The sequence below is a fragment of the Oncorhynchus kisutch genome, linkage group LG26, assembly GCF_002021735.2.
Source record: "Oncorhynchus kisutch isolate 150728-3 linkage group LG26, Okis_V2, whole genome shotgun sequence".
In the NCBI taxonomy this organism is placed as follows: domain Eukaryota; kingdom Metazoa; phylum Chordata; class Actinopteri; order Salmoniformes; family Salmonidae; genus Oncorhynchus; species Oncorhynchus kisutch.
The window spans coordinates 24997070-25020405 of NC_034199.2; the positions used below are offsets into that span (position 1 = coordinate 24997070).

A 23336-nucleotide genomic window follows, 5' to 3' on the forward strand; every position below is an offset into this window, starting at 1 on the left:
TTGGCAGGAGGTTAGGAAGTGCAACTCAGTTTCTACCTCTTTTTGTGGGCAGTGTCTTCTCTTGAGAGCCAGGTCTGCCTATGGCTGCCTTTTTCAATAGCAAGGCTATGCTCACTGAGTCTGTACATAGTCAAGGCTTTCGCTAATTTGGGGTCAGTCACAGTGGTCAGGTATTCTGTCACTGTGTACTTCTTGTTTAGGGCCAAATATCATTCTAGTTTGCTCTGTTATTTTGTTAGTTCTTTCCAATGTGTCAAGTAGTTTTTTCATGATTTAATTGTGTTGCTTTCTTGGGGCTCTGTGGGGGCTGTTTGTGTTTGTGAACCGAGCCCCATGACCAGCTAGCTTAGGGGATTCTTCTCCAGCTTCATCTCTCTGTAGGTGATTGCTTTGTTATGGAAGGTTTGGGAATCGCTTCCTTTTAGGTAGTTGTAGAATTTAACGGCTTTTTTGGATTTAGATATTTAGCGGATATCTGCCTAATTCTGCTCTGCATGCATTATTTGGTGTTTTATGTTGTACACTGAGGATATTTTTGCAGGATTCTGCATGCAGATTCTCAATTTTGTGAATTCTTGGTTGGTGAGCAGACCACAGATCTCACAACCATGAATGGCAATGGGTTCTACAACTGATTCAAGTATTTTTTGCCAGTTCCTAATTGGGATGTCGAATTTTATGTTCCTTTTAATGGCATAGATGGCCCTTCTTGCCTTGTCTCTCAGATCGTTCACAGCTTTGTGGAAGTTACTAGTGGCGGTAATGTTTAAGCCGAGGTATGTATAGTTTTTTAGGTGTGTGTATAGATTGTGGTGTCTGTATTTGTGGTCCTGGCAACTGGAACATTATTTTTGTCTTACTGAGATTCACTGTCAGGGCCCAGGTCTGACTGAATCTATGCAGAACATATAGGTGATGCTCTAGGCCATCCTTGGTTGTGGACAAAAGCACCAGATCATCAGAAAACAGTAGACATTTAACTTCAGATTCTAGTAGGGTGAGCCCGGGTGCTGCAGACTGTTCTAGTGTCCTCACCAATTCCTTGATATACACAGTGCATTCGGAAAGTATTCAGACCCTGTTACTTTTTCCACATTTTGTTATGTTACAGCCTTATTCTATAATGTATACATTTTTCCCCTAATCAATCTATACACAATACCCCATAATGAAAAAGGAAAAACTGGTTTTTAGAAATGTTTGCAAATTTACAAAAATAATTAAATATCACATTTACTTAAGTATTCAGATCCTTTACTCAGTACTTTCTTGAAGTACCTTTGGTATTGATTACAGCTGTTAAGTATTCTTGGATATGATGATACAACCTTGGCACACGTGTATTTTGGAGTTACACCCATTCTTCTCTGCAGACCCTCTCAAGCTGTCAGGTTGGATGGGGAAGAGTCACTGCACAGCTATTTTCAGGTGTCTCCAGAGATGTTAGATCGGGTTCAAGTCCGGGCTCTGGCTTGGCCACTCAATGACATTCAGAGACTTGTCCCAAAGCCACTCCTGCGTTGTTTTGGCTGTTTTCTTAGGGTCGTTGTCCTGTAGGAAGGCGAACCTTCGCCCCAATCTGAGGTCCCGAGCGCTCTGGAGCAGGTTTTCATCAAGGATCCCTCTACTTTGCTCCCTTCATCTTTCCCCCGATCCTGACTAGTCATCCCCCCATCATAATGCTGCCACCACCATGCTTAACCATAGGGATGGTGCCAGGTTCCTCCAGACGTGATGCTTGACATTCAGGCCATAGAGTTCAATCTTGGTTTCATCAGACCAGAGAATCTTGTTTAGGTGTCTTTTGGAAAACTCCAAGTGGGCTGTCATGTGCCTTTCACTGATGAGTTGCTTCTGTTTGGCCACTCTACCATAAAGGCCTGATTGGTGGAGTGCTGATGGTTGTCCTTCTGGAAGGTTCTAACATCTCCACAGAGGAACTCTAGAGCTTTGTAAGAGTGACCATCGGGTTCTTGGTCACCTCCCTGACCAAGGCCCTTCTCCCCCAATGCTCAGTTTGGCTGGGTGGCCAGCTCTACGAAGAGTCTTGGTGGTTTCAAATTCCTTCTATTTAAGAATGATGGAGACCACTGTGTTCTTGCAGACCTTCAATACAGCAGGCATTTTTTTTGCCCCTCCCCAGATCTGTGCCTCGACACAGTCCTGTCTCGGAGCTCTACGGATAATTCCTTCGACGTCATGGCTTGGTTTTTGCTCTTACTTGCACTGTCAACTGTGGGACCTTATATAGACAGGTATGTGCCTTAACAAATCATGTCCAATCAATTGGATTTACCACAGGTGGACTCCAAGTTGTAGAAACATCTCAAGGATGATCAATGGAACAAGGATGCTCCTGAGCTCAATTTCGAGTCTCATAGCAAAGGGTCTGAATACTTATGTACAGTTGAAATTGGAAGTTTACAACATCATTTGAGGTGTACCTGTGGATGTGGATGTATTTCAAGGCCTACCTTCAAACTCAGTGCCTCTTTGCTTGACATCATGGGAAAATCTAAAGAAATCAGCCAAGACCTCAGAAAAATAATTGTAGACCTCCACAAGTCTGGTTCATCCTTGGGAGCAATTTCCAAATGCCTGAAGCTACCACATTCATCTGTACAAACAATAGTACGCAAGTATAAACACCATTGGACCACGCAGCCGTCATACCGCTCAGGAAGGAGACGTGTTCTGTCTCCTAGAGATGAACATACTTTGGTGAGGCAAGTGCAAATCAATCCCAGAACAACAGCAAAGGACCTTGTGAAGATGCTGGAGGAAACCGGTACAAAAGTATCTATATCCACAGTAAAACGAGTCCTATATCGACATAACCTGAAAGGCCGCTTAGCAAGGAAGAAGCCACTACTCCAAAACCGCCATTAAAAAGCCAGACTACGGTTTGCAACTGCACATGGGGACAAATATCGTACTTTTTGGGGTAATGTCCTCTCGTCTGATGAAACAAAATAGAATTGTTTGGCCATTATGACCATCGTAATGTTGGTAAGATAAAGGGGGATGCTTGCAAGCCGAAGAACACCATCCCAACCATGAAGCACATGGGTGGCTGCATCATGTTGTGGGGGTGCTTTGCTGCAGGAGGGACTGGTGCACTTCACACAATAGATGGCATCATGAGGGAGAAGTTAAACAATTTAAAGGCAATGCTACCAAATACTAATTGAGTGTATGTAAACGTCTGACCCATTGGGAATGTGATGAAAGAAATCTTTCTCTCTACTATTATTCTGACATTTCACATTCTTAAAATAATGTGGTGATCCTAATTTACCTAAGACAGGGAATTTTTACTAGGATTAAATGTCAGGAATTGTGAAAAACTGAGTTTAAATGTATTTGTCTAAGGTGTATGTCAACTTTCAACTGTAAATAAGGCATCCCTGTCTCACCCCACGTCCCTGTGGAAAGAAATGTATGTGTTGCCAATTTTAAATGCACATTTGTTTGTGTACATGGGTTTTGTAATGTTGTATGTTTTTTCCCCCAACACCACTTTCCATCAATTTGCATAACAGACACTCATGCCTCTCTCTCTCCCTCTCCATAGATCCACCTCAGACAGTGAACATTACTCTTAGTGAGGCCACCCCAGCCACAGTGTTCCTATGTGTAGCAGACAGCAACCCAAAAGCCATCTACACCTGGACCAGGTAGCCTATGCTTTCACACACCTACAGTGCCTTTAGAAGGTATTCAGAAGCCTTGACTTATTCCTCATCTTGTTGTTACAGCATGAATTCAAAATGGATTAAATGTATTTATGTTCTTCTGCACACAATACCCCATAATGATAAAGTGAAAACATGGTTTTAGTCATTTTTGCAAATTTATTGAAAATGAAATGCATAAATATCTTATTTACGTTTTTCCACCCCTTAGTCAGTACATGTTAGAATCACCTCGGCAGTAATTAAAGCTGTGAGTCTTTCTGGGTTAAGTATCTAGGGCATTTGCCCATTATTGTTTATTTTTTTTATTTTACCTTTATTTAACCAGGTAGGCAAGTTGAGAACAAGTTCTCATTTACAATTGCGACCTGGCCAAGATAAAGCAAAGCAGTTCGACAGATAAAACGACAGAGTTACACATGGAGTAAAAACAAACATACAGTCAATAATGCAGTATAAACAAGTCTATATACAATGTGAGCAAATGAGGTGAGAAGGGAGGTAAAGGCAAAAAGGCCATGATGGCAAAGTAAATACAATATAGCAAGTAAAATACTGGAATGGTAGTTTTGCAATGGAAGAATGTGCAAAGTAGAAATAAAAATAATGGGGTGCAAAGGAGCAAAATAAATTAAAATTAAATACAGTTGGGAAAGAGGTAGTTGTTTGGGCTAAATTATAGGTGGGCTATTTACAGGTGCAGTAATCTGTGAGCTGCTCTGACAGTTGGTGCTTAAAGCTAGTGAGGGAGATAAGTGTTTCCAGTTTCAGAGATTTTTGTAGTTCGTTCCAGTCATTGGCAGCAGAGAACTGGAAGGAGAGGCGGCCAAAGAAAGAATTGGTTTTGGGGGTGACTAGAGAGATATACCTGCTGGAGTGTGTGCTACAGGTGGGAGATGCTATGGTGACCAGCGAGCTGAGATAAGGGGGGACTTTACCTAGCAGGGTCTTGTAGATGACATCGAGCCAGTGGGTTTGGCGACGAGTATGAAGCGAGGGCCAGCCAACGAGAGCGTACAGGTCACAATGGTGGGTAGTATATGGGGCTTTGGTGATAAAACGGATTGCACTGTGATAGACTGCATCCAATTTGTTGAGTAGGGTATTGGAGGCTATTTTGTAAATGACGTCGCCAAAGTCGAGGATTGGTAGGATGGTCAGTTTTACAAGGGTATGTTTGGCAGCATGAGTGAAGGATGCTTTGTTGCGAAATAGGAAGCCAATTTATAAATTGTTTAAGCTCAAATTGGTTATTTATCATTGCTAGACAACTATTTTCACATTCTGGCCATAGATTTTCAAGTAGATTTAAGTCAAAACTTTATCTTGGCTTGTCTTCTTGGTAAGTAACTCTAGTGGAGATTTGCCTTGTGTTTGAGGTAATTGTGCTGCTGAAAGATTAATTCATCTCCCAGTGTTTGGTAGAAAGCAGACTGAACCAGGTTTTTACCTCTAGGATTTAGCCTGTGCTTAGCTCCATTCGGTTTCTTTTTTATCCAGTCCTTAACGATTACAAGCATACTCATAACATGATGCAGCCACAACTCTGCTTAAAAATACGGAGAGTGGTACTCAGTAATGTGTTGTATGTTTGGGGCAAATCCAATAACACTTTGTATACAGGACAAAAAGTGAATTGCTTTGCCACATTTTTTTAGGTATTACTTTAGGTCCTTATTGCAAACAGGATGCATGTTTTGGAATATTTGTATTCTGTATAGACTTCCTTCTTTTCACTCTGTCAATTAGGTTTGTATTGTGGAGTAACTACAATGTTGTTGATCCATCCATCCATCTCCTATCACAGACATTAAGCTATGTAACTGTTGTAAAGTCCCCATTGTCCTCATGATGAAATCCTTGAGCGGTTTCCTCACTCTCCGGCAACGAAGTTAGGAAGGACACCTGTATCTTTAAAAAAATATATCAATAAATGGTGGGGGGGTAGATCATCTTTAATATTGAAGTTAAATTGAAGCTTCCATCAATATAATTGTCTAAATAATTTTCAATCCCCCATATATATATATATTTTTGTATGTGTATATACATATATACTGTACATACAGTGTCAGTCAAAAGTTTGGACACATACTCATTCCAGGGTTTTTCTTTATTTGTACTACGTTCTGCATTGTCGAATAATAGTGAAGACATCAAAACTATGAAAAAACACAATGGAGTTGTGTAGTAACCAAATAAGTGTTAAACAAATCAAAATATATTTTAGATTTGAGGTAGCCACCCTTTGCCTTGGTGACAGCTTTGCACACTCTTGCAATCCAATGTTTATTTTTTCATTTCATGCTGTTGGTGGTAAGTGCATTTGATTTAGTGGCCCTAGCGTTGAGAAGGCAAAGTGTTCCCATTTTGAACTATTTCATATGTTTGAAGGTAAAACTCTGCCTACCAAGCAAGTCCAGAGAGCAAATCAAGTGCACCTATAGGCGTACCGCTGACCATTCAGATCACTGTGTCTGCAGTTTTCTCACGCCTTAGACTGTAAAAAGAAGCCTCGAACGCACAGCAAAATTGATCATGTGAGATTTGAAAACTTTTAAACCCATGACTAGAGAGAGACTCAACGAATACAGCAAGGAGCTGCTGTTTTTGAGTATGGACATATTAAAGTTGTTATTCATTGACCCCGACATATACATTCCTTATACATGTGAAGTAATCAATACGTTTAGTATGATAACATGAATAACTATATTTCAAGCTAGAATACAACAGTCCCTCTTTTTTTAATAGTAGCTCCATACTGTTCAAAATTATATAAACTTTGAAATTACTTATAAATGAACAGAAGAGAAAACATGATTAATATTCTCAATGGATTTGTATGTTTATACCTCCAAGACTTATGGCCTCTGACTATGTAATATTCTTCCATGGCTTAAGGCCCTGGTCTCAAACTTATAATCACACTATACACACTCTTACCCCCCACCCCCCTATCTGCCATTACCCTTCCTGTTGTACAACTGATAATGAATTTCAGCTGGAGCTTGTGCCTTTCTCTCCCTTCGGGTTCCTAAGAGAGTGATAGCAAAAGTCTTGAAATGAACAGGAAAACACAAAATATGACAAGTATTAGTAATGCCTTATACTATGCATATTCATATATAGCAAAAACCGAAGTGTGATACCATGACGATGCCCACCTTCCTTAGCCTGACTCTATACCTTCGGGATACTGTTCTGCTGGGGTCCACAAAAATGAAAGCCCTAAAATAAAATCACATCATCCAGTCTTCCCCGTCAGTTAGCAGGTGTTCCCACGCCATATCACCGTCACTTCTCCCTCTATTTGCGTACTATGTGCAGTCGACTAATATAATACTAATACAAACCCTTCCCCCTCCTGAGTCTAAGATGTGCAATGCATCTCTGTGGCTAGGCATTTGGTGTTATTGTCACAGACCAAGTGCAGAATCTTTGGTACTCCCCCACACATCTCCTGGTCTTCCTATCAGTCAGGAGAAGCCTTGAAATTAGGAAGTGCACATTCTTCCAGCCTGCCGCAGTCCACTAGTTTCAGAGATGGGCCCTCTCCGGCCACAAATACATTTGCACATAAATCATTCCATCTAACCCATAACACATTAACTACTACTTCTAGGCCCATAGGTCACTCTGACAGAGCTCCAGAGTTTCTCTGTGGAGATGGGAGAACCTTCCAGAAGGACAACCATCTCTGCCGCACACCACCACTCAGGCCTTTATGGTAGAGTGGCCAGACGGAAGCCACTCCTCAGTAAAAGGCACATGACAGGCCACTTTGAGTTTTCCAAAAGGCACCTGACCATGAGAAACAACATTCTCTGGTCTGATGAAACCAAGATTGAACTCTTTGGCCTGAATGCCAAACTCCAGTCACGTCTGGAGGAAATCTGGCACCATCCCTACGGTGAAGCATGGTGGTGGCAGCTTCATGCTGTGGGGTTGTTGTTTAGCATCAGGGACTGGGAGACTAGTCAGGGTTGTGGCAAAGATGAACGGAGCAAAGTACAGAGAGATCTTGATGAAAACCTGATCCAGAGTGCTCAGGACCTCAGACTGGGGTGAAGGTTCACCTTCCAACAGGACAACAACCCTAAACACACACCCAAGACAACGCAGGAGTGGCTTCGGGACAAGTCTCTGAATGTCTTTGAGTGGCCCAGCCAGAGCCCAGACTTTAACCTGATCGAACATCTCTGGAGAGACCTGAAAATGGCTGTGCTACAAACAATTACTCACAATATTAACTCAGGTAATTTCTCTAGAGGACCCCTCCTCCTATTCGCCAATTCTATAAAGCTATTTCAGAATAAGATGTAATAAAGTGTCTCACGAAATAAAAAATGCGCAAGGTTTTCTGAGCTCGCAAGGAGTGTTTTGTCGTGCCAATTGTAACTTGTTACCGTTTAGAATCCATTTCCCTGGCATTTCGCATTTGACTTCCCCAACCGTCGCAATGTAAAATTATTACTGGACCTATGGTCAGAGACATGGGTAGGAGTTGTATAACTTTCTATTCTGCCCGTTACCCTGCTAATCAAATGATTTTCTATTGTAAATTTTGCCAATTTGACGGCGGCCAAATTCCGCTATGTGTTACTCCCAACTCCGGCTGCTTTCAGGAGTGCTTGCTGTTTCTCACTAGTCAGTGAAGAAAATGTCTGCACAGCCGCACTTACCCCGGAAGGAGTCAGTGCAGAGGGCTCAGGCACCACCATAAAGTTTCTCGCCATATTTGCCGCATTTGGTGACAAGGTTCAGTGGCTTTTCACTGCCGAATGTATTTGTTGTCCGCTCTCCGCTTTATATACATTTTCTTTCTCTTGAATTCATTACTGGTTCCTGGGATATGGGTAACAGTGACTACCTGCACTGCACAGTGAGAATAATTAGATTTCACTCTCAATGCCCTCCATCATTACTTTAAGACGTGAAGGTCAGTCAATACGGAAAGTTTCAAGAACTTTGAAAGTTGCTTCAAGTGCAGTTGAAAAAAACATCAAGCGCTGTGATGAAACTGGAGAATACAGGAGACCTAATGTCTTATCCTCTCTGGGTTTTGTGGGACGGTAGCGTCCCAACTGGCCAACATCCAGTGAAAATGCAGAGTGTCAAATTCAAATAAATTACAATAAAAATTAAACTTCCATGAAATCACACATTCAATATACCAAATTAAAGCTACACTTGTTGTGAATCCAGCCAACGCATCAGATTTCAAAAATGCTTTACGGTGAAAGCAAAAGATGCTATTATCTGAGGATAGCACCCAAACAAACAAACACAGACCATCATATTTCAACCCTCCAGGCGCGACACAAAACGCAGAAATAAAGATATAATTCATACCTTACCTTTGATGAGCTTCTTCTGTTGGCACTCCAATATGTCCCATAAACATCACAAGTGGTCCTTTTGTTCGATTAATTCCGTCAATATATATCCAAAATGTCAATTTATTTTGCGCGTTTGATCCAGAAAAACACTGGTTCCAACTCAAGCAAAATGACGACAGAAGTTACCTGTAAGCTTTGTCCCAACATTTCAAACTACTTTTGTAATACAACTTTAGGTATTTTTTTTACGTAAATAATCAATAGAATTGAAAACGGGATGATCTGTGTTCAATACCGGAGGAAAACAAAGTGTAGCTATCTTTCAGGTCACGCGCCTCTAACAAAGAGTACAATTCTCTCTGCCCTCATTCTGAACATTTCTCAGAGGAAAAACCTCAACCAATTTCTAAAGACTGTTGACATCCAGTGGAAGATATAGGAACTGCAAGAAGGTCCCTTAGAAATCTGAATTCCCAATGAAAACCCATTGAAAAGAGTTACCTAAAAAAAAAATCTGAATGGTTTGTCCTCTGGGTTTCGCCTGCCAAATAAGTTCTGTTATAGTCACAGACATGATTCAAACCGTTTTAGAAACTTCAGAGTGTTTTCTATCCAAATCTACTAATAATATGCATATCTTAGCATCTGGGCATGAGTAGCAGGCAGTTTAATTTGGGCACGCTTTTTATCCAAAATTTCAAATGCTGCCCCCTATCCTAGAGAAGTTATACCAGTGTCATGCCTCTACTATCACTGTTGTTGACAACACACACAACCAAAATTATTCACAGTTGTCTTCCTATTTCCACATAATCTGTTACTGTTCCCCACCCCAATAGGGCATAAACCAACCTCTCTCCTTATTGATAATGATAATACACACATCACTTTTAAAAATGTTCCAATATTCTATCACTTTTCCAACCATGGAGGAGGGTCTCCTCGAGAACTTATAGGCAAACTTCTATCGCCACCCCCATTCCCACTCACTGACAATTCCCACTCACTGACAATGTACAATGTTTCATTTTTCAGAAATCTCCTGTTCTCCACCATATGCACTTCCTTCCTTTGTCCTTCTACATGGACTACTACTCTACAACCTACCGTACTAGTACACAAGCACGCCAATATATCCATAGATACACACGCACACTACGGCCTTACGGCCACTGCGGCTGCGCTTTCACCCCCCCACCTTACGGGTCTAGCCTACCCCACTCTGGATTTACCCTCAGCAGGACCACCCTGTTCGGGACTTACCCTTCCAAGGACCTACCCTCCGCAGGGACTGTTCTGTTCGGGACAGACCTTTCTGGGATTTACCCTCCGCAGGGACTGTTCTGTTCGGGACTTACTCTAAATCTACGCCCGGTTATAACACACTGGGCTTACTGAATAAAAAAAATAACGGTATGGAGCTTAGCACAGGCAAAATTCTAGAGGAAGACCTGGTTCAGTTTGCTTTCCACCAGATACTAGGAGATGAATTCCCCTTTCAACAGGATAATAAGCTTAAACACAAGGCTAAATCTACACTGGAGTTTATTACCAAGAAGATTGTAAATGTTCCTGAGTGGCCGAGTTAGTTTTGACATAAAATCTACTTTCAATCTATGGCAAGACCTGAAAATGGTTGTGTAGCAATGATCAACAACCAATTTGACAGACCTTGAAGAATAATGGGCAAATGTTGCACAGTCCAGGTGTGGAAAGGTCTTAGAGACAAGCCCAGAAAGAATCACAGCTGTAGTCCTTGCCAAAGGTGCTTCTACAAAGTATTGACTGAGATTTCTGTTTCTCCTTTTCAATAAATGTGCAAAAATTTCCCCAAACATGTTTTCACTTTGTCGTTATGGGGGTATGTAGATGGGTGAAAAAAAATGATTTCATCCATTTTGAATTCAGGCTGTAACACAACAAATGTGGAATAAGTCAAGCGGTATGAACACTTTCTGAAGGCACTAAAAAAACATTACTATAACAACTTTTTGTGTCACTGAAGGGCTGTACACTAACCAGAATGATTTACAGCAAACAATTTCACACTTGTCTAGATAGGTTCATCCTTCACATGGATGTGTGGTGGGTGATCATGATGGATAAGTCATCAGCTGATCATAGACAGTGATAGTGGAACAAACACAAAATATGACATCCTATCTAACTAAATTAGGATTTAGTCATTTTAGTCATCTAGCTAGCGAACTACCTAAGTACAATAACAGTACAATAGTAGAACAACCATATCAGAAAACCTGATGGACTGAAGTTGGAGCATAGCTAGACATCTTTTACATGGTAGCTAGCTATATTCAGAGATTTTTTTCTACAGTATTCACAACATATTGACACAATTACAATATTTTATAGAATAACATTTAATCAATTACATCAATTACATGTGGAAAAATGTATTTGTGTGAACATTAGCAAGCCGGTTAATGTGAATTCTCTCCTCGCCTTCCCTCTCCCCGCTGTTAGCTTTCAGTAATCATTGTCTAGCTGGCTAGGTTTAGGATATTTACTAGCCAAAACCAGTGACAAACTAAGCTATGCTATCGACATATGGCAGTACATAACTTGCTTATTTTGCCAGCCAGAAAGAAATGGCCACACATTCATTCAGAAACAGAGGGAGAGGATAGCTAGCTAGCTAGAGCAATAGCTAATGCTACCTGCTGCCTCTTCAAGCAGCATTGCAACTAACATTATTCAGCGCTGTAAATACAGACATTTTTAACCAAATTACTTAGTCTTTCAAGTGACATTATTGATAACATTGTCATAAACTATTTGACAATCACCTACTAGGGCAGTTAGGCTAATGGAGGATTTGCTCAGGGACATTTCATTGAAGTAAAAAAAAGTTGCCGAACATAAATCCCTAAACCTATTATCTATTTTTAGCTCATTTTGTCAAGTGTAAATGGCAGTTTTCAGAAATAAAATCTGTGATTGGACGGTAGTGTTAAGGCTTTAAACAATCAAACTTTATTCCGAAATTAGAACGCTCTGACTGGAAAGGGTTTTAAACATGAACTTCCTAGTGACCAACTGTCATTAAGTTAAAGGACAATGCATAGTAACCTCTTAACAGTGCAGCTCTTCATTGTCACAAGAGCTTGCAAAGATTGTAGAACTGGGAGTGGACAAATGAGATGCTCAACCTTTATCAACAAAGCTATAAAACACTTCCACTAACGAATGGCACAAATGCAACAGAATTGTTGCCCCGAAATATGAAAATGAGCCCATGCCAGCACATTGCCCCCATCAACATTTCAAACTGCAGTGAATGTAAGGTAAACACGTAATTTTCCAAAATAACACCTGATTTCAACTGTAAAAATACAATATTTTTTTACTGCAACTCAGTAGCTTGTAACTTTCTGTCCAATGACAGGTAATATTTAAGTGTGTGCCATTAGCACATCTGAAGTATCCTATAAGTATAACTGTAGAACCTGTCATTCGTTCTACCTGGAACCAGAGGGTTCTACATGAGAGGGTTCTAAATGGAGTTCAAAAGGGTTCCCCTACCTACAGGTACAAAACAAAGGGTTCTATGTTGTGATGATAGGTTTGATACTGAAGCTGAGGCTTGTGCCGAAATCACTAAGCAGCTAACTTCGAAGCAGTGTGCAGATGCATATTACTTTATCACAAGTACGCCAATGGCGTCCAAAGCTTAGTTTGAACACATGCTTTTTCAAAATGCAAGATCCCACTGATTTCAAACACCGACCTCTACTGGACACCGTACTTACAAATATTGTAAGGATTTTGTAGTTTCACCTGACCGGTAATTTAGCAGGTAGAGTAGGGTACTATGGAACATTCAGGGTTATGAGGGTACGAGGTTGAATCCCCTTGAAGGCACACTATTTTGAAAATTTTTATATTTATAAATATTTTGATTTATTTAGTATAGTATACCCTTCTGTCTGAAGCATCCTAAATAATGCCATATATTCCGTATATTCCATTCTGAATGCATATTGTGGGTGAATAAAAGTTCATTATTGGATATTGGATATTATATGCTGGTACACTGCTGACCAGTATTGAAAACACAACCAAGGCTGGTCACCAGTAAAAAGACTACCAAGCCTGGTCATGCGCCAAACGCAATCTTCGCTCTCTCTCTCTCATCTTCTATCCTATCATCTCTCCCTTCTGCTAAATCATTCTCCCGCCTGTCCCCTGATTCTGCCTATTCGACCCTACTCTCTTCCCAATCCGCATCCTATTGACTCACACTGTCTCCTTTCCTCCCGGCTGGCTCGGCCCTCCACTCCTGCTCCGTGGCTGAGTGACTCATTGTGATCTTACAGAACAGGGCTGTTGGCAGCTGTGCGAAAATGGAAGAAAACTACATTTCCATGGGACCGATCATCCTTTCACACCTCCTCTCTACCTTTTCGCTGCTTAACCTTTTTGGGATAGGGGGCAGCATTTTCACTTTTGGATGAATAGCGTGCCCAGAATGAACTGCCTCCTACTCTGTCCCAGATGCTTATATGTTCATATTATTATTAGTATTGGATAGGAAACACTCTGAAGTTTCTAAAACTGTTTGAATGATGTCTGTGAATATAACAGAACATCTCTCTCAGAACAATCTTCTTGACCATAACCAGTCAGGATGCAATACTTCGCCTCCCGAGCGGCGCAGTGGTCTAAGCAGTGCTAGCTGTGCCACTACAAATTCTCGGTTTGAGTCCAGGCTCTGTCGCAGTCGGCCGCGACCGTGAGACAAATGGGGCGGTGCACCGTTGGACCAGCGTCGTCCAGGTTAGGGGAGGGTTTGGCCGGCAGGGATGTCCTTGTCCCATCGCGCACTAGCGACTCCTGTGGCGGGCCGGGCGTAGTGCATGCTGAAACGGTCGCCAGATGTACTGTGTTTCCTCCAACACATTGGTGCGTCTGTCTTCCGTGTTAAGTGGGCATTGTTAAGAAGCAGTGCGGCTTGGTTGGGTTGTGTTTCGGAGGATGTACGGCTCTCGACCTTCTCCTCTCCCGAGTCCGTATGGGAGAGTTGCAGCGATGAGACAAGACTGTAACTACCAATTGGATATCATGAAATTGGGGAGAAAAGGGGTAAAAAAAGAAAGAAATAAAGGATTCCATACTGGTCACTAAACAAAAACTGCTCTTCTCTGTGTCAAGGAGGCTCTCCGCACTGCCAAAGCTGACTCTCTCATCTGTTCTCACCCTCATTGATCTTTCGACTGCCTTTGACACCCTCTCAGGGCTGGGTGTCTAGGGCTCTGCATACATTTGGATTGCATCCTACCTGGCAGGCCGCTTCTACCAGGTGGCGTATAGATGATCTGTGTCTGCACCACATACTCTCACTACTAGTGTCCCCCAGGGCTCGGTTCTAGGCCCTCTTCTCTCTATACACCAAATCACTCGTCTCCGTCATATCCTAACATGGTCTCTCCTGTCATTGCTATGCGGATGACACATACTTTTTCCCTTCCCCCTTATGACACCCAGGTAGCGACACGCATTTGGCAGATATCTCAGCTTGGAATTTCGTCCCACCGCCTCGACAAGACAGAGCTGATCTTCCTCCAGGGGAAGGCCTGCCTGCTCCAAGACCTCTCCATCACGATTAACAACTCCACGGTGTTCCCCTCCCAGAGTGCAAAGAACATTGGCATGATCCTGGAGAACACAAACACAACATCGTTCTCTGCGAATATCAAAGCAGTGACTTGCATCTGCAGGTTCATGCTCTACAACGTCCGTAGAACATCCTAATCCAGGCACTTGTCATCGCCCGTCTGGACTACAGCAACTCGCTGTTGGCTGGCCTCCCTGCTTGTGCCATCAAACCCCTGCAATTTATCCAGAAGGCTGCAACCCACCTGGTGTTCAACCCGCTCCTCCGCACACTCCACTGGCTTCCAGTCCAAGCTCGCATCCACTACAAGACCATGGTACTTGTCTATGGAGCAGCAACAGGAACTGCCCCTCCCTATCTTCAGGCTATGCTCAAACCCTACACCCCAACCATACTACTCTGTTCTTCCACATCTGTTCTTTTGGCCCTCCCACCCCTACAGGAGGACAGCTCCCGTTCATCCCAGTCCAAGCTCTTCTCTGTCATGGCACCCCAGTGATGGAACCAGCTTCCCTCTGAAGCCCATCTTCCAAAAACATCTGAAGCCCTACCTCTTCAAAGTGTATTCTAAATAATCCTACAGCACCCCCACCCCACCTCCCATTTCTTCCAAAATGTGTTTGGTGAACTAACACTCGCACTTGACTTTCTTTTCCCCCTGTCATGACGTTGCCCTCTTTGGGTACAGCGAGCACCATCCCCCTCTCTCTGTCTCCTACAACCAGGCTGCTGGTCAGAAAGGTCGGAAGTTCCTGGAGGAGATTATCTCCTCATGGCCACAGTATAGAGAGAGTTTTCATAGAGAGAACAAAGGAATTTCTTCCACCTCACAGAACTTGAGGTCCGAACAACATTTATGTTCTGGAGAAGATATAAAAGGTCAGTGAAGAATCCAGCTACGAACTGGTCCGTTTGGTACCATTTTGGGAAACTCATGGGAGACAATACGGCCCCATTACCATAACACTGTTTATATAATAGCCTCAGTTATGAGGCTTTACATCTAATTGTTGCATAAGATGAATGAGTGAGGATGATACTGTTTTTGAAATTGTGTAATGTGATTTTGGACTGTTTAACCTTTTATAACTAGGGGGCGCTATTTTAATTTTTGGATGAAAAACGTTCCCGTTTTAAACAAGATATTTTGTCACGAAAAGATGCTCGACTATGCATATAATTGACAGCTTTGGAAAGAAAACACTCTGAAAACACAGATATTGTCTGTGAGTGCCACAGAACTGATGTTACAGAAAAAAACAAGATAAAAATCCAATCAGGAAGTGCCGCATTTTTTGAAACCGCCTCATGGCAATGACTCCTTATATGGCTGTGGAGGAGCTAGGAGTCAGCTTACATTTTCCACGTTTTCTCCAAGGTGTCTGCAGCATTGTGACGTATTTGTAGGCATATCATTGGAAGGTTGACCATAATAGACTACATCTACCAGGTGGTCGCTTGGTGTCCTCCGTCGCAATTATTGCGTAATCTCCAGCGGCAGTATTTTTTCCGTTTGCCTCTGATGAGAAACCCACTGCCACAAATGATTTATCATCGAATAGATATGTTAAAAACACCTTGAGGATTGATTCTAAACAACGTTTGCCATGTTTCTGTCGATATTATGCAGCTAATTTGGAAAAAAGTTTGGCGTTGTAAGTGACTCCATTTTCCGGTCTTTTTCTTAGCCAAACGTGATGAACAAAACGGAGCTATTTCGTCACACACAAATAATATTTTTGGAAAAAATGAACATTTGCTATCTAACTAAGAGTCTCGTCATTGAAAACATCCGAAGTTCTTCAAAGGTAAATGATTTTATTTTAATGCTTTTCTTGTTTTTGTGAAAATGTTGCCTGCTGAATGCTAAGCTTAATGCTATGCTAGGCTATCAATACTCTTACACAAATGCTTGTGTAGCTTTGGTTGAAAAGCATATTTTGAAAATCTGAGATGACAGTGTTGTTAACAAAAGGCTAAGCTTGTGTTTCAATATATTTATTTCGTTTAATTTGACATTTTCATGAATAGGAAACGTTGCGTTATGGTAATGAGCTTGAGGCTATGATTATGCTCCCGGATACGGGTTTGGAGTTGCAAGAAGTTAATGAAGGAAACTCCAATTCCCTTTGGAATTTAACTAAATCAGAGGACCGCCCATGAGCACAGTTATGGTCTGGCGTCTTGGGATAGCCCCTTTTCTGCTCTTCCGAATAAAACCCCCACCCACGTTTTCAATCACCAGAGCATGTTTCTCTTAATTACGAGAGGACAAAGGTTGCAAGCCAGCTAACTTCGATAACAAGAGGGCCAAGGTTTGAGACCAGACTGCTGAATCTTTTAACCATCCCACGTGATTAAACTCTTAGACTATCGATACCGACAGAATAAGAACAAGTCTTTGATATTAATTACGAGTCTGCAGCTAAGAATTCGGTATCATTGAACGCGAAGACCGACAACCGCCGAAACATCTATTCTATAATGAGAGACCAGACTGCTGAGACCAGACTTTCTTTTGAAGGAATTTCTTTTGAAGGAATTGGAGTTTCCTTCATTAAACAGTACAATATCACATTACACAATTTCACAAACTGTATCATCCTCACACTCATTCACTCTCCAACAGAAACAAACTTTTCAACAGAGATCCCGACGACACACTGAGCGTAAATATATATATTGATTGCAATTGTTCCCGAATGAGTGAGCGTTCATGTGCAAAGGATTAGCATTTCAATTGTTACAATTATTGGGGCGGCAGGGTAGCCTAGTGGTTAGAGCGTTGGACTAGTAACCGGAAGTTTGCAAGTTCAAATCCCTGAGCTGACAAGGTACAAATATGTCGTTCTGCCCCTGAACAGGCAGTTAACCCACTGTTCCTAGGGTGTCATTGAAAATAAGAAATTGTTCATAACTGACTTGCCTAGTTAAATAAAGTTTTTTTTTTATCACTCTGTTCAACAAGCCGGTTTAGCCCGCTGGGGCACATCCCCCTATCATTTCTTTGTAAACATATCTATTTTGTTTGTTTGTGTGATGCATTTCTGTGAATGTCTTATTTAGTAAATCAATTATTTTAAGACAATTGATGTATGGATGACTCATAGTGAAGACTGGGTTCGTGCAGATAACCAACAATTTACAACGTTTGGAATGAGACTAACGTGAGGTAAAGAATAATTCATTAATCGGAAGACTAAGTGATCAGATATTAAAATATCTGAAAGTTATATTAGGAAAATTATAACTTTGTAATCTGATTATTTTCCTTGGCGCCCCGACTTCCTAGGTAATTACAGTTACATGATTAATCAGTTTAATTGCAGAGTTATTTGATAAAGATTCATCTTCAGTTTAATGATGCCAAAGACACGACACCCCCTTACTAGCTCTGTGTTTACTGATAGCTACTTTATTGAGGAAAAATGTGCTTACTTTGACTGATATGTGGTTGTCCCACCTAGCTATTTTAGGATGAATACACTTAAGTTGCTCTGGATAAGAGCGTCTGCTAAATGGCTAAAATGTGAATGTCACCAGTGAAAACAAAGGCTTTTTACTAGCTAAAACACAACGAAGGCTGCTCACCAGCCTATGCTTGTCTGCTGTCTTTTTCAGCAGGGTCAGGCCTTCTCCTCACCCTCTCTCTCTCTCTCTCCCCCCCAGAGTGGGCCAGCCATGGCCTCAGTCTGCAGTGAGAGCAGAGGGAAACACACTGCACCTCATCAGCCTCAGCTCTGAGCTGAATGGCCTCTACAGCTGTGAGGCCTCCAATCCTTACGGAAGAGCGACTGGCTCTCAACATGTGCATGTCGCATCCTGTAAGAACACCTGATAGAGAAGAAATAAAAAATACACACACACACATGCAGGCACACACACACAATTCATGATGGTTGCTTTACTGGCTGCTTATACTTGAATTGTTATATTAGGGACAATTATGTGAAATGTGATGTAGCATGTATGTATACCAAAGTTGAGCAAGATGCTCACTTATATTTCACTGCGTGTGTTAGTATCAGACGTATGGCCTCAAATATTTTTCTACAGTGAGATTTAAAAACTAAGACTGTTATGGTGACCGTATTACCGGCACAACGGCGGTCACGAGTCATGATGGCAGTCAAATTCCATGTGACCGTTTAGTCACGGTAGTTAGGCTTCTCCAAGCTCTGATGCTGCTGGACATTATTAGCCTACCAAACTTGCTAACTGCCTGGTACTCAGCACTATTGTCCCTCTAATCACTCAAACATCAATGCAATTGTAATTAAAAATTGAATCAAACACTTCATGAGAGCCCTTGAGCTCATGTTGCAAGACATTTCTATTGGCTATGCAATTGCGTGAGAAAACAGTGATGGCCTGTATTAAAAAGAGGATCCCATCAGCTTTCTATAGGCTAGGCCTACTATATTTCTTTATGTATCAACTTTCCTAATATTAAGCACATTGCGTATCTTAACTACAGGAGTATAGCCTACCTGGCTGGCATGAAAATGAATCACTGGAAAAGCGCCCTCCATTCGCATTCACTATTTAAGTGCATAGATTACCTGTTTTTCTCACCCTGCCCCTGTTTCGATACAGGTGCATGATAATGGTCCATTCTAAATCAAAACAAATTTCATAGATGATTTAGTATATGTAAAGATGAGATTAAATCAAGAATTGTCTGATGGGTGACAATATTAGCCTATCATTTGTGAATGATTCCCAGCTTGGGTGCAGTGAGACACTCATTTTGCAACTTTTTCAAATCATAGTTGCACACCTCATGTAGCCTAGCCCATAGGCCTATATGTTTTGATAAGGTTTGTATCACAACTAAAGTGGCAAAATAACTTCTTAAAATTAAGCACATTAATCTGCTTTACAACTGGTGTAGAGCCTAACTGGCATACAGATTTTCACCTTAAAAATGCAACTTGTAATTTTTTTATTTCACCTAAATTTAAATAGGCAAGTCAGTTAAGAACAAATTCTTATTTTCAATGACGGCCTAGGAACTGTGGGTTAACTGCCTTGTTCAGGGGCAGAACAACAGATTTTTACCTTGTCAGCTCAGGGATTGGATCTTGCAACTTTTCGGTTACTGGCCCAACACTCTAACCACTAGACTACCTGCCGCCCCAATAAAGCTTTACATGCATAAATCATATTTGTGGTCAGTTAAGAATGGTGTTTTCCCGCTAATGGAACATTCACGCTTATAGCCTACTGCCATGTGCACATTGCTGCGCTTATAATGTGAAGAAATAGCCTAATAGTTTATCAACATTTTAAGCTAAACATTCAGATCTGTTGTGTCAGCCTCATTGCTTAAAAAAGTTTTTTTGATGCTAGTGGTTGTATTAATTTGGGATCTATCCCATCCCACAACTGTCCTAGACTATGTTTTGGAATATTTATTTCTTGCACAGAATAGGTAAACTTACAAGTCATCAACTGGCAGCTTCATTAAATAGTACCCACAAAACACCAGTCTCAACGTCAACAGTGAAGAGGCGACTCCGGGATGCTGGCCTTCTAGGCAGAGTTGCAAAGAAAAAGCCATATCTCAGACTGACAATTAAAAAGAAAAGATTAAGATGTGCAAAGGAACACAGACACTGGACAGAGGAACTCTGCCTAGAAGGCCAGCATCCCAGAGTCACCTCTTCACTGTTGACATTGAGACTGGTGTTTTGTGGGTACTATTTAATGAAGCTGCCAGTTGAGGACTTGTGAGGCGTCTGTTTCTCAAACTAGACACTCTAATGTACTTGTCCTCTTGCTCAGTTCTGCACCGGGGCCTCCCACTCCTCTTTCTATACTGGTTAGGGCCAGTTTGCCCTGTTCTGTGAAGATCTTCAGTTTCTTGGCATTTCCTTTCATGGGAATAGCCTTCATTTCTCAGAACAAGCATAGACTGACGAGTTTCAGAAGAAAGCACTTCGTTTCTGGCTGTTTTGAGCCTGTAATCAAATCAAAGTTTATTTGTCACGTGCGCCGAATACAACAGGTGTAGAACTTACAGTGAAATGCTTACTTACAGGCCCTAACCAACAGTGCAATTTTTAAGTAAAAAAATAGGTATTAGTTGAACAGTAAGTAAAGAAATGAAAAATAACAGTAGCGAGGCTATATACGTTAGTGAGGCTTTAACAGTAGTGAGGCTATATACAGGCACCGGTTAGTCAGGCTTACCTTTATTTAACTAGGCAAGTAAGTTAAGAACAAATTCTTATTTTCAATGACGGCCTAGGAACAGTGGGTTAACTGCCTGTTCAGGGGCAGAACGACCAGATTTGCAACCTTTCGGTTACTAGTCCAACACCCTAACCAGTAGGCTACCCTACCACCCCGTAGCACTCACTTCCGTCATCATGAAGTGCTTTGAGAGACTAGTCAAGGACCATGTCACCTCCACCCTACCTGACACCCTAGACCCATTCCAATTTGCTTACCGCCCAAATAAGTCCACAGACGATGCAATCTCAACCACACTGCACACTGCCCTAACCCATCTGGACAAGAGGAATACCTATGTGAGAATGCTGTTCATCGACTACAGCTCAGCATTTAACACCATAGTACCCTTAAAACTCGTCATCAAGCTCGAGACCCTGGGTCTCGACCCTGCCCTGTGCAACTGGGTACTGGATTTCCTGACGGGACGCCCACACAGACATCGTCGTGAAGAAGGTGCAGCAGCGCCTCTTGAACCTCAGGAGGCTGAAGAAATTCAGCTTGTCACCAAAAGCACTCACAAACTTCTACAGATGCACAATCGAGAGCATCCTGTCGGGCTGTATCACCGCCTGGTACGGCAACTGCTCTGCCCACAACCGTAAGGCTCTCCAGAGGGTAGTGAGGTCTGCACAACGCATCACCAAACTACCTGCCCTCCAGGACACCTACACCACCCGATGTCACAGGAAGGCCATAAAGATCATCAAGGACAACAACCACCCGAGCCACTGCCTGTTCACCCCGCTATCATCCAGAAGGCGAGGTCAGTACAGGTGCATCAAAGCAGAGACCGAGAGACTGAAAAACAGCTTCTATCTCAAGGCCATCAGACTGTTAAACAGCCACCACTAACATTGAGTGGCTGCTGCCAACACACTGACTCAACTCCAGCCACTTTAATAATGGGAATTGATGGGAAATGATGTAAAATATATCACTAGCCACTTTAAACAATGCTACCTAATATAATGTTTACATACCCTACATTACTCATCTCATGTATATACTGTACTCGATTCCATCTACTGCATCTTGCCTATGCCGTTCTGTACCATCACTGATTCATACATCTTTATGTACATATTCTTTATCCCTTTACACTTGTGTGTATAAGGTAGTTTTGGAATTGTTAGGTTAGATTACTCGTTGGTTATTACTGCATTGTCGGAACTAGAAGCACAAGCATTTCGCTACACTCGCATTAACATCTGCTACCCATGTGTATGTGACACATAAATTTGATTTGATTTGATCAAACCCACAAATGCTGATGCTCCAGATACTCAGCTAGTTTAAAGAAGGACAGTTTTATTGCTTCTTCAATCAGAACAACCGTTTTCAGCTGTGCTAACATAATTAGAAAAGGGTTTTCTAATTATCAATTAGCTTTTTAAAATGATAAACTTGGATTAGCCACCACAACGTGCCATTGGAACATAGGAGTGAGGGTTGCTGATAATGGGCCCCTGTACGCCTATGTCAATATTCCATAAAAAATCTGCCGTTTCCGGCTACAATAGTCATTTACAACATTAACAATGTCTATACTGTATTTCTGATCAATTTTATGTTATTTTAATGGATAAAAAATAAGGACACTTTTAAGTGACTCCAAACTTTTGAACGGTAGTGAATATACTGTATTTTATACCATCTACTGCACCTTGCCATTGCCTCTAGGCCATCGCTCATCCCTATTCTTATACAGTGCCTTGCGAAAGTATTCGGCCCCCGAAAACTGTATTTTTTTGTGAAGAATCAACAACAAGTGGGACACAATCATGAAGTGGAACGACATTTATTGGATATTTCAAACTTTTTTAACAAATCAATAACTGAAAAATTGGGCGTGCAAAATTATTCAGCCCCCTTAAGTTAATACTTTGTAGCGCCACCTTTTGCTGCGATTACAGCTGTAAGTCGCTTGGGGTATGTCACTATCAGTTTTGCACATCGGGAGATTGACATTTTTTCCCATTCCTCCTTGCAAAACAGCTCGAGCTCAGTGAGGTTGGATGGAGAGCATTTGTGAACAGCAGTTTTCAGTTCTTTCCACAGATTCTCGATTGGATTCAGGTCTGGACTTTGACTTGGCCATTCTAACACCTGGATATGTTTATTTTTGAACCATTCCATTGTAGATTTTGCTTTATGTTTTGGATCATTGTCTTGTTGGAAGACAAATCTCCGTCCCAGTCTCAGGTCTTTTGCAGACTCCATCAGGTTTTCTTCCAGAATGGTCCTGTATTTGGCTCCATCCATCTTCCCATCAATTTTAACCATCTTCCCTGTCCCTGCTGAAGAAAAGCAGGCCCAAACCATGATACTGCCACCACCATGTTTGACAGTGGGGATGGTGTGTTCAGGGTGATGAGCTGTGTTGCTTTTACGCCAAACATAACGTTTTGCATTGTTGACAAAAAG

General features: G+C 41.7%; 1 protein-coding gene across 1 annotated transcript in view; it reads left to right on the forward strand.

Moving 5' to 3' along the window:
- LOC109870944 (nectin-4) overlaps positions 1–23336 on the forward strand; it is a 55083-nt gene that overhangs the window by 25870 nt on the left and 5877 nt on the right. The window contains exons 5-6 of the mRNA XM_020461660.2: positions 3575–3677; positions 18342–18496. Of these exons, the coding sequence (XP_020317249.1) occupies positions 3575–3677; positions 18342–18496 (258 nt within the window). The remainder of the gene's footprint in view (positions 1–3574; positions 3678–18341; positions 18497–23336) is intronic.